The 16078-nt window shown below is 55.0% G+C and overlaps 1 protein-coding gene across 5 annotated transcripts in view; it reads right to left on the bottom strand.

Moving 5' to 3' along the window:
* Positions 1-16078, bottom strand: part of PTPRS (protein tyrosine phosphatase receptor type S) — a 110873-nt gene that overhangs the window by 12677 nt on the left and 82118 nt on the right. For 3 of the 5 annotated variants that reach the window (XM_055428983.2, XM_088838906.1, XM_088838904.1), the window contains exons 11-20: positions 12010-12315; positions 10559-10752; positions 7678-7795; positions 5319-5927; positions 4762-4859; positions 3937-4190; positions 2965-3058; positions 2658-2873; positions 2023-2180; positions 1255-1367 (exon numbers count right to left, since the gene is read on the bottom strand). In XM_055428983.2, coding sequence (XP_055284958.1) covers positions 1255-1367; positions 2023-2180; positions 2658-2873; positions 2965-3058; positions 3937-4190; positions 4762-4859; positions 5319-5927; positions 7678-7795; positions 10559-10752; positions 12010-12315 — 2160 coding nt within the window. The remainder of the gene's footprint in view (positions 1-1254; positions 1368-2022; positions 2181-2657; positions 2874-2964; positions 3059-3936; positions 4191-4761; positions 4860-5318; positions 5928-7677; positions 7796-10558; positions 10753-12009; positions 12316-16078) is intronic. The other 2 variants (XM_088838908.1, XM_088838907.1) reach the window with 1 other exon arrangement.

Below are 16078 nucleotides of genomic sequence, written 5' to 3' on the forward strand. Positions count from 1 at the left end.
CCGCACCACCCCCAACCAACCTGGCCTTGGGTCCCTTGTTGGGGGTCAGCAGAAGGGATTTTAGAGAAGCAGGATGGTGAGGGAGAAACTTGGGGGCAGAAGAACATATGGGCCCATGCCATGAGCTGTAAGAAGGACAGAGGCCATCAGTTAAACACACACATGTAAAGTTCTCATCTGGATGGAAACAGAATTGACATAAGCTAGTTCAGAGACGAAAAGAAGAAGAGACTACAAGGGATGCCATGAGACTTTTCATGATCACCTGTGGAGGGCTGCAGCCATCAGGTAAACATAAATGATCAAAACCCTCATTTGGAGAAACATGGAACTAACATGACACAGTCCAGAAATAGAAAAGAAAAAGAAATATATTAGGAGTAGCATGCAAGACTATACATGAGCCCATCGAAGCCCCCATGGTCTCTTATTATGGAGGACTGCAGCCATCAGTTAAATGTTTAAAAATCTCCATTTGGTTGGAATCAAAAGTTAACAGGAAGCAGTTCAGAGACAGTGAAGATCAGGGTGTAGGTAGAGAACAGCAGATGTCACCATGCTATGAGCTCATAAGGAGAGAACAGCAGCCCTCAGTTAAACTGAAAATCCCTTAATTTGGTTAGAAGCAGCTGGCATGAGCCCATTAAGGAGGAGGAGGAGAGGGGGGAATGAAGCGGGCATTGCACATGAAGACGATCAAGGGCAGGGTCCTGATTCAGTTCTCCCACCACGCGTGGCAGGGGACTCAGCAGAACCCTCTTTAATCAACAGGGAATTATAATGAAACCGGGAGAGCATGAGCATATGTGACCACAGAGGGGAGAGAGAGAGAGAGTGCGGTGGAAGTGGAATTTTTGCTCCTTGCTAGGGGCGCTTCCCCGGGGAGGGTGGAAAAAACCCAAACACCCACCACTGAGTGGCCTTAAGACTAGAGGTGTGAACAGAAGCAGAGCTTTTTCTGCCAGAAGGAATGAGGACTCAGAAAATGTTTGCTTCTGTCTTTGAAGATGTCCTTTAAGCTCCTGGAGAAGACAGCAGCCACCAGTTGAGTGCAGCTTCTCAAAAATCTCCCTAGATTGTAAGCATGATTAACCCCAGGACACTTCCAAGCCCAGAGCCACATAGGAATCTGGGACTGAAGAACTGCCCCAGGCACAGTTCAGTGGGGGGATCCACCGAGGGGGCCGCTTCATCTCCTACTATGCTACCTCCCTCCCATCAGTACTGTTCCTGGCGCCCGGGATAAGCACATACCTGGCGTCTGGAAGTTAATGCGTCTCATTTCCACGGGGTCCTTGGGGTGATGGGGGGCGAGGTCGGCGTTGTTCAGCAGGCATTTAGTGCGGGGCTCAGAGTCCTTTCGTTTGCTTTGTGCGAGCAAACAGAGACATGTGACCCAGCTGTATGCAACTCGGGTTCCCACAGCCACGCACAGACACACGTGCAAAGGTCGGAACAACTAGGCTGCCACTCATCCTGTGGGCGAGGTGCCACCCCAGCCCCTGTCCTCAACCTCCAAAGGGCAGGACCAGTTCTTACCTATCAGGCTTACTGCTCCCGAAAGCAGACACAGGTGAGAAGGAGGGAAAGAAGACAGGTGAGGGCAGGCTGGCCATCCAGAGCCTCTTCTACGACCGTGGATGGCTTTCCTTCCCCCCTGAACCTTCGCCTCCAGAAAACGGGGCTAATCCCTTCCAACTTCTGTCTCAGCCTTCTAAGCTGGGACATGTCCCACGTGACTTTAAATGAACAGGACAAAGGGAGAACCCCCCACTCCCCAATCTTGCATGGGACTTAACAGGAGTCAAATCACTGGCCAGGTTGGAATGCCAGCACTGCCATTTCTCAGGCTGTGTGATTTTGATCAGAGAGGCTTAACCTCTCTGAGCCCTATTTTTCCTGTCTGGGCCACAGATGGTTTCTGTGATCTTTCTCTGAGGCAACCTTTCCCTGGATCTTTCCAAACCTCCCACCCTTAGGAAGGCCTCCCTCCTGTCAAGTGGGGACACGCAAGGGGCTCACTTCTTGTAGAGCAAGATGGCAATCACTATGCAGATAATGAAGACCACAGCCAGCACGGGCCCGATCACCCAGATGAGCCCCTCCTCGCCATCCACGATGGGCTGGGGGTCTGGGTTGTCCAGCTGGAAGGGGTCTGAGAAGGGGCTGGCCGCAAATGTCTGCAGAAATGGGGTGAGGGGGACTTCCATCAGTGCCCACCGCCCTCACAGTGGCCAAATGGGTCTTCCTCAAACACAAATCTGTGTCCATCCCCTACTCTAAACCCTCCTATGGCTTCCAAGAATACTGACCATAGTGGTCTGGCCCTGGCCAATCTTCACTCTTCCCCTCTTCTACTCTGTTTCAGACACTCTTAGGTCCTTTTTGTTCCTCTTGCACCCCAGACCTTTGCACATGCAAACTCCAGGATGCCTTTTCTTTACTGAACTCCTATACATCCATCAAAGCCCTAACTCCAAAGTCCTTTCCTCTAAAAATCCTTTTGCTTGGGATTTCCTCAACCTCAAATCCTTCCCTCTGCTCAGCTCTGACCACAGGGAGCTGGGAGGATCCGCGTCTGGTTCTGAGGTCAGGGCTCTGGGGACTGAGGCCACTTCAGGCATTCTGGATGTGGGCAGATGCCATTCGGGACTCACAGGCTCACTCTTCTGCAGCAGAGCAAGCACAAAAAGGACGTATCGGTGGCCAGGCTCCAGGCCCCTGTTGTCAAAGCCGCCATACTGTTTCTGGTCCCCAGGATGGAAGGTGTGTGGCAGCACTGAGAAGCGAGCCGCAATGTAGGGTCGGGGGACCTCCAGCTGACGTGAGTGCCGCAGGCTGCGCCTCTGCAGCCGTGCGATGTCCTGGATCAGCTGTGGGGACAGAGGTGTGGGCTGCTCAGAACCCAGCTGGGAGTCACTGGGCTCCTGAAAGCTGGCACGTGTCTGGGCCCCAGCCCCTTACCTCCTCCAGGTCCATATCCTCTGGGCTGCCCAGTGGGGTCAGGAACTGACCACCACGAGATTTGCGCAGTGGCACCATCACAATGAAGTAGTTCCTGGCAGGAGACAAGAGTCACAGAGGGCTGTCTACAGTCACGAGCAAGGGATGTTACTGGGCTGAGTGAGGGCACCGCCCCTCTCTGAATCTTCCCTTCCATTCATACCACGGGTGTATGGCCCAGGTCACATAGGACTGTAATTTCTGACTCAAGCCTCCAGGGTTTTGATCATGTTGTACCTTTTGCCTAGAAAGCCTACCCTGTGCAATTACAGTTGACTCTTCAACAACATGGAGGTTAAGGGGTGCCAAACCCCCCTGCATTGTGGAAAACCCACATGTAAGTACAGTTGGCCTTCTGCATCCATGGTTTTCCATCTATGAATTCAACTAGCTGTGGACTGTGTAGTACTGTACTGTGTACTTGTTGAATAAAAAAAAAATATGCATATAGGTGGGCCCCTGCAATTCAAATGTGTGCTGTTCAAGGGCTAACTGTATACTTCTCAAATTCCCATACGTCCTTCAAAACCCCAGTTTCCACACGCACGCAGTCTTGTAACTCTCAATCTCCCCCTGCTTCTCAGAGTACTCCTCTCCTTACTTGGGACTCTTAGCCTTTGCGCTTCTCACTGCCACACCATGGGACTGAGATTGTCTGTGTCCAGCTCTGTCTCCCCATCAGTCTGAGAACCCAGAACTAGCAGCAGGTCAGGCCCGCAAGGGTGTGAGAGAGTGCTGGAGGCCACATTCAGTGGTGACATCTATGAGAGGCACTGGACCTTCAGGGCAACCGCACGAAAAGGCACCAATGTAATCTCTGTTTCACAGACCAGCAAAAAAAAGCGGGGTGCTGAGAGGTCAAGCGGCAGCCCTCAGTCACACAGCTGACTCGGGGAGGGATGCAAATTCCTGGAGGGGGTGGGCTGAGCTTACTGGACAGGCACAGGGCTCTGGCCATCTGGCAGATACACCACGATGAAGCCATCAGAGTCGGGCTTGGGGGTCACACTGGGCTTCGAGCTGAGTAGGTTGAAGGCGGTCCAGGCCGTGACTGTCTGCTGGAGGCCGCCCAGGCTGCTGCCGCGGTTGGTCAGCACGAAGTTGTAGAAGGTGTTGGGCTTGAGGTGAGTGATGAGCTTCTTGGTGGTGCGGCCATCCACGTCCAACGTGAGCCCATTGTACTGGATCTGTGGGGCGGGCCAGCTCAGCAGAGCTCTGGGGTGAGCCCTGGTCCTCACCGAGCCTGGATCCCAGACTTAGCCTCGATCACAACTGTAGCCCTAATTTCAAGCCTTGACCCCAAGACTTAATCTCGACCCCAGACTGAGCTCCAAACCCAGTTGATTCTCAATTCCAGCCGAGTCTCAATTCAAAGTTCCAATCCTTAAAAAGTCCTGATTCCATACTTAGACTTGACTAGAGACTGAGAGACTGAGCCTCAAATCCTAGCTGATCCCAGGCTAAGCCTCAGTTCTGACTGAACCCTAATTCCCCCTCTGAACTACGACCCCTGCTGAGTCCCAACTATGCATCCCAATTCTGAGCCCCGAACCCAGGCTGAGCCCCAATATCCCACCCAGTTGCCAGTCCAACGGACCCCCTACCCTGACTCCAGATGGCACCCTCACCCTGGGTCGAGCCCCGCCCCACATACACCCTAACCCCGGCTGAGCCCAGCCCACCACACACCCTAACCCTGGCTGAGCCCCGCCCCCCCACACCCTAACCCCCGTCTTGATGCCACAGGAAGCCGCGCACCTTGTATGGGGTGGGCGAGTTGTAGTTGTCTGGGAATTCCCAGCTGAGCAGGACCGATGTCTTCATGATCATCTTCACCTTGAAGTTCTTGGGCGAGACTGTACCACACAGCAGCAGGTGGGAGAGAGCAGAGGAGAGAGTCCCATGAGTGCTGGGGGGCTGGGCAGGGGTATGGGGCGGGGGTGGGGCGGCCCAGGCACTCCCTGTCGTCCGCTGTGCCCGTGGCCTTACTGCCTGGCCCTGGCCCGGCCCTGCCTGGCCCTGTCCCATGTCCCTCCTGCGGGAGACGGCGCAGCTGCAGAGAGAAGGTGGAGGCGGAGGAGGGGAGGGGGACGGGGTGGGTGGGTGGGTGGGGGGCGGTGGTGGGGGCAGCGGTGCCACCTAGGCATGTCCCACCTTTGCCAAACGCCGGAGCCTCGGGGTCCGGACTCGCCTTGAGCGTCCACGTGGAAGCAGAAAAGTGACCACTTACCTGGGCAGGGGAGAGGGAGGGGACTGGGGTGGGGGTGGGCACGAGGCCCGGTCCGGCTCTGGTGCGGGGGTCACCGCGCGCCTACCTTGGTCCCGCAGGAACGTCCGGTAGCGGACGGGGGGGCTGTAGGGGCCGGGGCCCCGGCGCGTGTGGGCCCGCACTTGGAGGTCATAGGCCGTGTCGGGCTTGAGGCCCTGCAGCGTGAGCACGTTCTCGGCGCCCGGCTCGGCCGCCGCCGGCAGCTCAGTCTCTCTGGCGGGGCCCAGGGCGCCAGCCTCCCGCACGGCCACTGTGTACTTGACAATGGCCCCGTTGCGCTCGGCGGGCACGGGCGGCAGCCAGCGGAGCAGGACGGTGCCCGCCGTGGCGTTGCCGGCTGCCTCCAGGATCTGCGGGTGGCCACGGGGTGTGTCCTCGGGGATGCTCAAGACCTCGGCCGCCTCCTCGCCCAGGCCGCCTCGGCTCCGGGCCGCCAGCCGGAACACATACGTGGCCCCCTTGTGCACGCCCGATGCGGTGTAGTGGTCCTCGGTGGGCGGGAACTCCAGTGTGGCCAGGGGGGATGAGTCCTCGCGGCCGAACTGCAGGCGATAGCCCAGCACCTCGTCCTCGGTGGCGCCGGCCGGGGGCTCCCAGCGTGCCAGCAGGCTGCCCTCGGGGGTCTGCTGCACCGACAGGGTGGGGCGGCCCAGCACTGTGGGGGGATACAGGGCAGGCATCAAGGCCACGTGATCAACCCCCAGCTCCGGAGCACAGCGTGGGGTTGCAATTGTTTGGCCACTTGTGGGATCTTAGTTCCCCAACCAGGTATTGAACTTGGGCCCTTGGCAGTGAAAGCACAGAGTCGTAACCACCGAACCACCAGAGGAGTCCCAAGGAACTGCAGTTTTTAAAAGCCATCTTGGGAAGGCCGTGCTCAAAAGCAAAGACTTGAAGGAGGTGAAAGGGGGAGCCACAAGGAGGTCTGGGGGGGAACAGTGCTTCAGGCAGAGGGAACAGCCACTGAGGAACAGTGAGGAGGCAGGGGACTCAGAGGACCCAAGAAAGGAAAACATCCACAGAGGTCACGGCAGGCCCTCATCTATGGATCTCAAGTTAGTAAGTCACTCATCTCTTGCCTCCTGCCAGCATCTCATTAGCATCAATGGAATGGAGGAGGAGTGTCTAAAACCCTGTTTCTGCCCCCATGGTCCTCACAGTTTGGGAAGTAATCAATGCATCAAAGTCCTGAGAAGTCCTGCAGTGCTGAAGCGCTACACGTGAAACCAGGCTTCTCTGCTGTAGGACTTATCAGGGCCTTTAATGGAAGGTGGTATGAACAATCACAGTGTATACAGCAGGTTCTGCTTAGCAAGCATGACCCTAATATAACATCCCTGAGAGAGGCAGGAGAGATATGGGAATCTTCCTGGAGGTGGTAACACGGGAGCTGGATGACAAAGATACTAGGCAGGTGAAAAGCACAGCAGGGGGCATGGGCCAGCAACAGTGTGAAGGCATGTTGTGTCCAGCTGGGAGGCCTTGAATATCAGGGTCTGTGGTGAGAAGAAAGATGCAGGCCATGGGGGCCCTTCTCTGTTCCTGGAACACACCAAACTTGTTCCCCTCTCTGAGCCTTTGCCTGGGTTATGCTCTCTGCCTGCAATGCCCTCCCCTTACGTTTTCACAGCTGCCTCTCCTCACTCAGCTAATCCTGGCTGGTGAAGGACCAGCCTCTCAGGACTGACAGGAGGAGCCAGAGGGGTAACTAAGGCAGAGCTGCCAGGAGGGGAGGCTTCATGGTACCACGGGGAGACGGAGACACCACCCTGAAATGACAACCTGCTTGTGGGGATCAGAGCTGGGATAGGGGAGGCACGGGGTGCAGATAGCAGAGCTGGCCACGACTGTTGGCTGGAAGGGGGGTGTGGGGCGGGTGACTGGAGAAGGCTTCCCAAGGAGGGAGACTAATCAAAGACCTAAAGGATGTGGAGAAGATAGCCAGCTGGGAGAAGAGTTATCAGCACAGGGGGAACAGGAGCCCGAGGATGAGAAGTTAGGAACTGCCTGTTTAGGGCTGTCCCTGATGATCCAGGGGCTAAGATTCTGTGTTCCCAATGCAGGGGGCCCGGGTTTGATCCCTGCTGGGGGAACCACATCCCACATGCAGCATGTAAGAGTTCACGAGCTGCAACTAAGGGTTCACATGCCGCAATGAAGACCCAGCGCAGCCAAATAAATATATTAAAAAAAACAAAAACAAAAAGAGTAGGGTGTTGAAGGTTTCCATCTGGCTGGAGCTGAATGGGGCTGGACCACGCTGAGTCTGAGTGTCTTCTTGAACAACCCCCACCCTTCGCTCTGTTCCTCCCTCCTGGTGCCTCCTCCCGCCCTCCCCCACACCACGGGCTCAAGAACTCTGCAAGGATGCTCTGAGGGCAAAGGGCTCGGTGACAGCCTTGTACCTGCTCCTTTGGTCACTACCACCTTGGGTTTGCTGCGAGCGCCGTCGCCTTTCATGGTGTAGGCGGCTACCGTGATGGAATAGGCAGTCTCAGGCTGCAGGTTTGTGATGACCATCTCCTGCGGGCAGGGGTAGCGATCAGTGATGCAACCTGGGCTGCCCACCCTCCTCCCCGTGCCAGGGACAAGCCAGGCGGATGCAGGGCCCAGTCCGCGGGCAGAGACGTGCACCCGAGCTCATGCCACAGACCTCAACACGAAGCATGTCCATGCTGAGATGGGCACACGTGGCCTCATGACACCTGTCACGGCCCACCTGGACCAGTGCAATGCCCACCCCTCTGTTCTGGTCCCCAGCTATCACTCTTTCCCACCCAGTCTGTCCTCCCTGCAGCGGCCTCCAGAGGGCATGTGTGAGCACCTGAGTCAGGTCCCACTCTCTTCTGAACACAGCCCTCCAGGACTCCCAGTTCCCTAGGGGCAAAAGCCAAGTCCCTCCCACCGCCTGCTGCCCACAAGGCCCTGACTGGCCTGCCCTGTCCCCTCCCTCATTCACTCTGCTCTAGCCTCACGGGCCTCCTGGCTTTTTCTCCTACACATCAGACATGGTCCCGCCCCGAGGCCTTTGAACTGGCTATCCCACCTGCCTCCACTATGTCCCTTGAAGTGCTGGAGATTCCTTACAACAGCTCTCAAAAGCCAACAGTCAGACTTTCAGAAAATCTGCAAGCCAGTTCTTAAAACACAATGGTGATGGAAAATGAATTATAGAGGCTTCACTGTTGGCTCAGTGGTAAAGAATCTGCCTGCCAATGCAGGAGACATGGGTTCAACCCCTGGTCAGGGAAGATCCTACATGCTGTGGAGCAACTAAGCCCATGCACTCCTGAAGCCTGAGTGCCCTAGAGCCTGTGCTCCGCAACAAGAGAAGCCACTGTAATGAGAAGCCCATGCTCACTGCAACAGGAGAAAAGCCTGCACAGCAACGAAGACCCGGCACAGCCAAAAACAATACATTTTTAAAGAACTATAAAAAATGAAGTTATATAAATGTACAATCAAATAAATAGTAAAAACAAAGGGATTAAATACTCAAAACCCATCCCTCTCTAGTTATTTTACTGTGTTAACTAATACTTACACTTTCAAGGTTATTCTTTTTTTATATCTGAAATTGTACCAAGTTTGCAGCAGTATACGTATTTTTATACATTCTTTTCCATTTTCTTTTCTACTGTGGTCCAGGAGCCACTCAAGTAAGAGGGCTGGTGGATACCTCCAGGGCCCTCAGCATGTGCCCATTTACCTGATGCAAAATCGAGGCTACAAGCTCCAAGAGGTAAGAATATCACAGGATACTGAACAGTTGCCTGTGCTACACATTACGACCCTGTTGTTCACCCACATTCCATCTCTCGCATCTGTGTAACAGACATACTAATGATGAGCTACCGCAAACCTGGTCGGTAGCTTGAAACTGATGTGGTGGGAATGTTTACACCATGGAGAAGGGCAAACGCCACACCAGTCAGGACTGTGCCCACCTGCCCTCCTGCCTGGAGAGCTGACCGTTCAAGCCTTTACACCACTGCCTACACCCCGTCCCCACCAGAGCTGTAACTAGACATGCATTTGTGCATGTTCCAAGTACTATCCCTCTCCCCTGGACCGTGACCCCCTAGGAAGGTGGGCTCAGGGCAGTCCTGGTGACCACTGTGTCCATGGCACCGGGCACAGATCTACATTAGAGCAAGTGCTCAGTTAATCACTGCTCCTTCAGGGACTGACAGCACCCTGACCTCCCCCACAGGCACACGTGTGCCCACGTTTCCATACATGCACACCAACACGTCAGGAGCACAAGGAGGGGGGCCAGGATGCACAAACAGGGGGTCTCCTGCCCCTGAGCCTCAGACATTGTCCTTCCCAGGGTCTTCTTGGCTGGAGGGGCTAACCTGGAGCCAGGTGGGAACATCCCCCCAAAACTGGGACATGAGGTGGGGAGTACGAGGCAGAGCCACTGGAATGGGTGAAGCTGTGTCAATTGAACATCGGGCTCGGGGCTCTCAGAAGAGCTCGTGGTTCCCGTCTTAGGGGCAGAAAGACAGCCCAGAAAGAGACAGTGATTTGCCTAGAGCCACACAGTCATCCTGACTCTGGTTCAGGGCCTCCGGAGAAAGCTTGAAGGGGTAGAAACAGTTGTTCCACAGGCCTCTTGTCCCACCTGGGGCCCAAGGACCACTCCCCCGACACCCCAGAGCCAAAATGATGGGGAGGGGCACTTTGGCCTGAGAGAAATTTCAAGGGAAGGCTGAGCCAAGTGATAAGAGAGTCAGGCTAGGTGGGAAAGTGACTGTTCTAACTTCCCAGGCCTGGGTCCATTAAGGGAGGCTGAAAGGTGGAGGAGGGTGGGCAACGCCGTGGAAACAGTTGGAGGGAAGATGTGTGGGAGACCACAGCGGGGAGCCCGCCTAGGGGACGGGGGTGGGGAGGCAAAAGGGCAGCGGAGTCCAATGGTCACTCAGGTAAGAAGGCTAATGGATATCTCCAGGGTCCCCAGCAGGTGTCGGTTTATCTGATGCAAAACCCGAGGCTGTACGCTCCAAGGGTACACTGGGTGTGCATCGGGGGCCCAGGGGAGGAGACCCTTTTACAAGGGGCGTGCAGGGAGGTGTGGACTCACAGCACTGACAGTGGCTGGGGGGGGCACTACTTACATATTCAGCCGTGTCGTCCATCTCCCACTGAGCGGGGAGGAGGCGGCAGGAGAGAGAGGAGGAGGTGAGCGAGGTAGCCAGAGAGAGAGAAAGAGAGAGAAGCAGCGAGAGGGCCGGAGCGCAGGGACCCCGCCCCGCCCCAGGCCCCGCCCCGAGCCCCGCCCACCTGGGCGTCGGCCAGCATGACGTCCTTGATGCGCGGCGGCCCTCGGGCCTCTGCGCCCTCCATGCGCACGTAGTGGACCTGGTAGCCGCGGATCTGGCCGTGCTGGCGGCCGGGCGCGGGCGAGCGCCACAGCACGCGAATGGCCGTGGCGTTGAGCGCCTCCGCCTCCACCTTCCGCGGCGGCGCGCTGGGCACTGGCGGGAGGAGGGGGGGGCGGACGGGGCCGTTACTGGGGTGCCCAGCCCCGCCCCGGGCAGCGCCACTGCCCGATGCCAGGGTGACGAGTGACTGCCGGTTAACCGGGCACTCTGAGCGCTCCCCACTGGCGAGGAGGCAATACCTCCCGCACACCTCCCACAGCCCGGGGAGCGAGCCCTGATGGTGCACCCCCTTTACAGATTGGCAACTGCGGCTCCCAGAGCCTAGACCACATGCCCAGGGCCACCAGACACGACCAGGTCCTGCATGCCCCATCCTAAGAGCTTTACCCACACTGACTCCACCCTCAGATCACTCCTGCCAGATACGGGCTCTTATGCTCACTTTACAGATGGGGAAACTGAGACACAGAGAATTGACTCCAGGATCGCAGAGTTATTAAGAGACAATGCCGGGATGCGAACCCAGGCAGTTCAGCTGCAGGCTTCTCTACACTCCAGGGTGCAGCCAGCCCACTCCACACTGGGGCACTCTCTCAGCCAGCCCCCAAGCTCAGAGCCCTTGCCATTCACCTTGCCCCTGACCCCAGATCTGGCACGAAGAATGGCTTCCTCTCTTCCCCATGCTTAGGACAAAATGTGGGGCTGCCAACCGAAGCTTCCAGGCCAATGGCCCAGAAAGCAACTGGTCCGGGTTTCCTGCAGTTTTACTGGGGGAGCTGCCTGCTGCATTTCCCCCCATGAACCTCAGCTTCTACTATGTGACTAGCACCTTACAACTTTCTAGCGTGGCAGCACTGCTGATATTTACACCACAGAAATTGGTCAGTACTGCAAATCAGTCTCCGAGCCCGGGGAGCCAGTGGTTAACCATCCTCAGCATGCCATCTCCTTACTTTCTAGGTCGGATGGCTCAGACCCAAGGAGCTCCAAATCCTGGGTTATCTCAAGAGTCTAAAAACAGGGTTTCTAGGGTCCCACGGACCTCTTAATTTTCCTGCCATTGTTGCTTGCTATTTCCGACATTCCACTGCCATGGTTTCTACCACCAGACCAAAATACAGGACACTGCCCGCTTAATGTTCCAGGCCCAAGGCTCAAAGAAAATGCAGCCCAGAAGGCTCAGTACGGAGAATTCCATGATCAAGGAGCCCGGGATGACTTCTCGCGTAGCCCTCTCCTGCCTGTATTGTACCTTCTGACCACCAGCCAGCCCAGTTCTCCAGGGACGGAAGGCTCTGCAGCGGGGGCCGGCCTGGGGCCTGGGGGTCGTGGGCCGGGGTCGGTGCTTACCGTCCTCGTCGGTGCGGACGACCACGGGCGAGCTCTCAGGCCCTGGTCCCACCTCTGTGTGAGCGACGGCCGTGATGCGGTACTCCGTCCACTTGTCCAACGCCTCCAGCAGGATCTGGGTGGTGGTCGGGGGGATGCCGTTCACCTCCTTGGGTTGCGGGTCCTCCGAGCCCAGCGGTCGGTAGCGGACGCTATAGCTCACCAGGGCCCCGTTGTGCGTGTCCGGCGGCGGCGGGCGCCAACTTACCAAAATGGCCGTGGAGCGCGTGCTGACACACTTAACATCTTGAGGGGGGGCTGACGGTTCTATTGGGGGGGAGAACGTGGGGGGCGGGGAAGGGAGGCGGGATGGGCAGGGGGGGTGGGGAAACAAAAGATGGGAAAGAGAAAATAAAAAAGAAGATGATAACAAACAAAACAGAACCAAACCAAAGAAAAAAGTCGAACCCAAAAGAAGTGGGTGTCAACCAAAGGTGAGATGGGCAGGTGGGCGGGGCCGGGGGCCGGGAGGGCTGGCCAAGAAGGCTGCGCTCAGCATACGGGGCTGTGCTTGGCACACAGTAGGTCTCACGGAGAGGGGAAACACAGTCCCCACAGAGCACACACGTGTGCACTAGGCCAAGGGGAAGAGCAGTGAAAGTCCTATTTACTAGGCACCTACTATGTGCCAGGCATGGTGACAACTGACATAGCAATATAAGCCCCATTTACTGGGCACCATTATCTGCCGGTCACAAGATAACAGCAACTCTGTACTTATTTATTCAACACCTACTGTGTGTCAGGGAGAGCACCAGGGATGGAAAGACAGTAAAGGTACTTATCTATTGAAGGCCTACTGCGTGCTGAGGACTGTGCCAGTAGAAAAACAATAAAAGCTTCATTTACTGGGCACTTACTATGTGCCAGGCACAGTGCCAAGGACTTTGCAGAGTAACAGTAAGAACATCTATTTACTGAGCCCCTGCTACATGCTAGGCACAATGTCAAGGGCTTCGCAGAGTTAAAAGTAAGTGTACTTATTTACTGAATACCTACTGTATGCCAGGCATAGCACAGGGATAGAGTAACAGTAAATGTGCATATCTACTGAACACCCACTGTGTGCTAAGCACTGTGACAAAGGCACAGCAATGAAAGCTTCATTTACTGGGCACTCACTATGTGCCAGCTGCCAAAGCTTCATAGCCCTGTTAATTCAGTCACTACTATGTCAGGGCTTCCCAGGTGGTGCTAGTGGTAGAGAACCGGCCTGCCAATATAGCAGACATAAGAGACGCGGGTTCTCTCCCTGGGTCGGGAAGATCCCCTGGGGGAGGGCATGGCAACCCACTCCAGTATTCTTGCCAGGAAAATCCCATGGACAGAGGAGCCTGGTGGACTACATTCTAGGGTGTCGCAAAGAGTCGAACCCAACTGAGACTTAGCATGCTCATACTACATTCTAGGCATAGTGCCAAGGGGTTCACTGAACAACAGTTAAAACATGTACTTATTGAGCTCCTACTATATGCCAAGCACCATACCAAAGGCTTTATAGAATAAAAGTAAAATGCTTATTGCACACTTGCTGTGTGCCAGGTACCGTGCCTGAGGAATAGCAAAAGTTCCACTTACTTATATGCTGGGCACAGCACCAATGATGGAATAACAGTTAACAATAGTTTACTGAACACCTACTACGTGCTCGGGAACAGCGGTAAAAGCCCCACTTATTGGGCAGCTACTATGTGCTAGGAGTGTCTCTAAAAGCTTCATAGGTTAAATAGAGGATTCATTTACTGAAAACCTGTACCGCCAGCGACCCTGGGGGGCACCCCAGTAGTTACTCCTTGGCCTCACTTGCAAAGAAAACAATGCCTGAGTCTTGAGTACCTACTGTGTGCCAACTAGCATGCCAGGGGATATGCAGAGTAATAATAAAAACCCCTGTGTATTAGATGCCTACTGTGATGGCTCCGGGGCCAGAGCTTTACAGGTAACACAGCTCATATTCAGCACCTACTGTGTGCCAAATTTTTGATAACTCATGGTTCTTCTGTTCTGAGCGCCTACTGTGCACCTGATGCTACCCTAAGCCCATTACTGATCAACAGTATGCCTCATTTATTGGGCACCTACCATAGGCTGGTCTTTTAACAGCCCTCTGACAATAGATGTAGCCGCTGCCATTTAGGCAGTGCCTACTGCATGCCAGGCCCTGTGCTAAGGCCTTTACGGAAAAAGAAAAACAGTTCCCATGTATTAGTACCTCCTATGTGCTAGGTACTGTATGAAGGGCCTTGTAGAACATTCATAGTTCTCATCTCTTAGGCACCTACAATGTGTCAGGCCCTGTTACTACTGGATAACAGCAATAATCTCCACAATTTAAGCAACTACTATGTGTCAAGCACTGTGTTGATGGCCCTATATAAAAATGGTATAGTTCTTATTTATTGAAGACCTACTGTTTACACACACAGAGCCAAGAACCTTGCAGACAACAGCTCTCCATGAATGGGGCAAAAACTGCCTGACACCATGCTAGGCCTTTCCAGACTGACAGTAGCTTCCATCTGAACACCTACTATGTGCCCAGCACCAGGCCATTTATTGAGCACTTACTGGATGCCAGTCATTGGGCCAAGGGTTTTGCAGAGTGATCATCGTAGCCCCCATGTTTCAAGGACCTACTGTGTGCCTGGGACCAGGTTGAGCCTGTAACAATCTAATAATAGTCTCCATTCATGGAGTGCCAACTCTGGGCCCAGCACCCTGTCAATCCATATTTAGACTGAAAATAGCTGCTGCATTTATGGAGAACCTACTGTGTGCCAGGCAGCTTGCTGAGGGCTTTGATAAGTAACAGTGATGGTTCTCACGCATTAAGCACCAACTGTGTGTGTTCAGGGCTTTATGGAGTGTCAGTAATAGTCTCCATGCACTGAGCACCCTCGAGGGGCCAGGCCCTGGGTTAAGACCGTTACTAATAACAAACCTCACATTCTCAGCATCTCCTGCACGCCCAGCGGCCTCGGCCTCTTACAGACTCAAAATGTGGCCCACTGATCGTGCCTCATTTAATTCTCACAACCCCTTAAGCGGCCAGAAGTAGCCCCTCTCCGCTCGCACCCTACGTCCCTGGGAAATGGGTTTCAAAGCCCACCGGGTTGCCTGGTATTATTGTTAATTGTGTACCCACTGGGTGCCAGGCCCTATTTTACAGGTGAGGAAACTGAGGCCCAGAAAAGGCAAGTGGCCTGCCCTTAGGGCATGTGGTAAGAGCCAGGACTTGAAAACAGGCTCAGCAGCTGTCCACAGGCTGTTTTGGTTGCAGCTGGCAATTCAGAATTCAGCCAGTGCGTTTATCAGCTCAGGCCAGTTAAGGATGCCTGGAGTCACACCCCCTCAAATGCCCATGACTCTAGAGTCTGCCGCCCCTTGTGGGCAGCTCAGAGAGGTCACTGGCCATGCTGGAGGTCAAGGTGCACAGAACCTTCACCAGCCCTGACAGTTCATCATGTGTGTTTACGGGCCACTCTCTCTGTGCACACCCTCTGCCAAGGTCTGGGACACAGGGATGAATCAGGCCTGTCCTCAAAGCCATCAGTCAGGCCGCCTGGGACCCCAGAGGCCATCAAATGACTTACTGCAGCCTGAATGACTCTCTGGACTCAGTTAAAGAGAAACACTGGAGTTCCTTCCTCCAGAGCTAGACCCTTGGGGGCCCCTTCCCCCATTTCTTGACCAGCCACCCCAACCGAAAGTGCCCAGGGGAGCGGGGAGTCAGGCAGGAGCAGAAAAAACAACTGAGGAATGTGCCGGAAGGAATGGATTCGCTGAGAAAGGGGGAGGAAAACCAAAACCAAAACCGTAACAAAAGAAGAAACAAGCATGATGGTGGTGACGATGAGAAAAACCATAATAAAAGAAAGAAAGGCGCCTTCCAGAAAACTCCCAGTCTGGTTACCTACCTTCCACTCTTCAACTGCTAACTTAAAAGACTTTCTTACGAGGGAGGGAACGGCGGAGTGCCGACCTACAAGGCCAGACCGAGCTCTGGGTGGGTCTCCGGCCGCAAGTGGGG

The sequence above is a fragment of the Moschus berezovskii genome, chromosome 8, assembly GCF_049115385.1.
Source record: "Moschus berezovskii isolate FMDL1 chromosome 8, NW_MosBer_1.0, whole genome shotgun sequence".
In the NCBI taxonomy this organism is placed as follows: Eukaryota; Metazoa; Chordata; class Mammalia; order Artiodactyla; family Moschidae; genus Moschus; species Moschus berezovskii.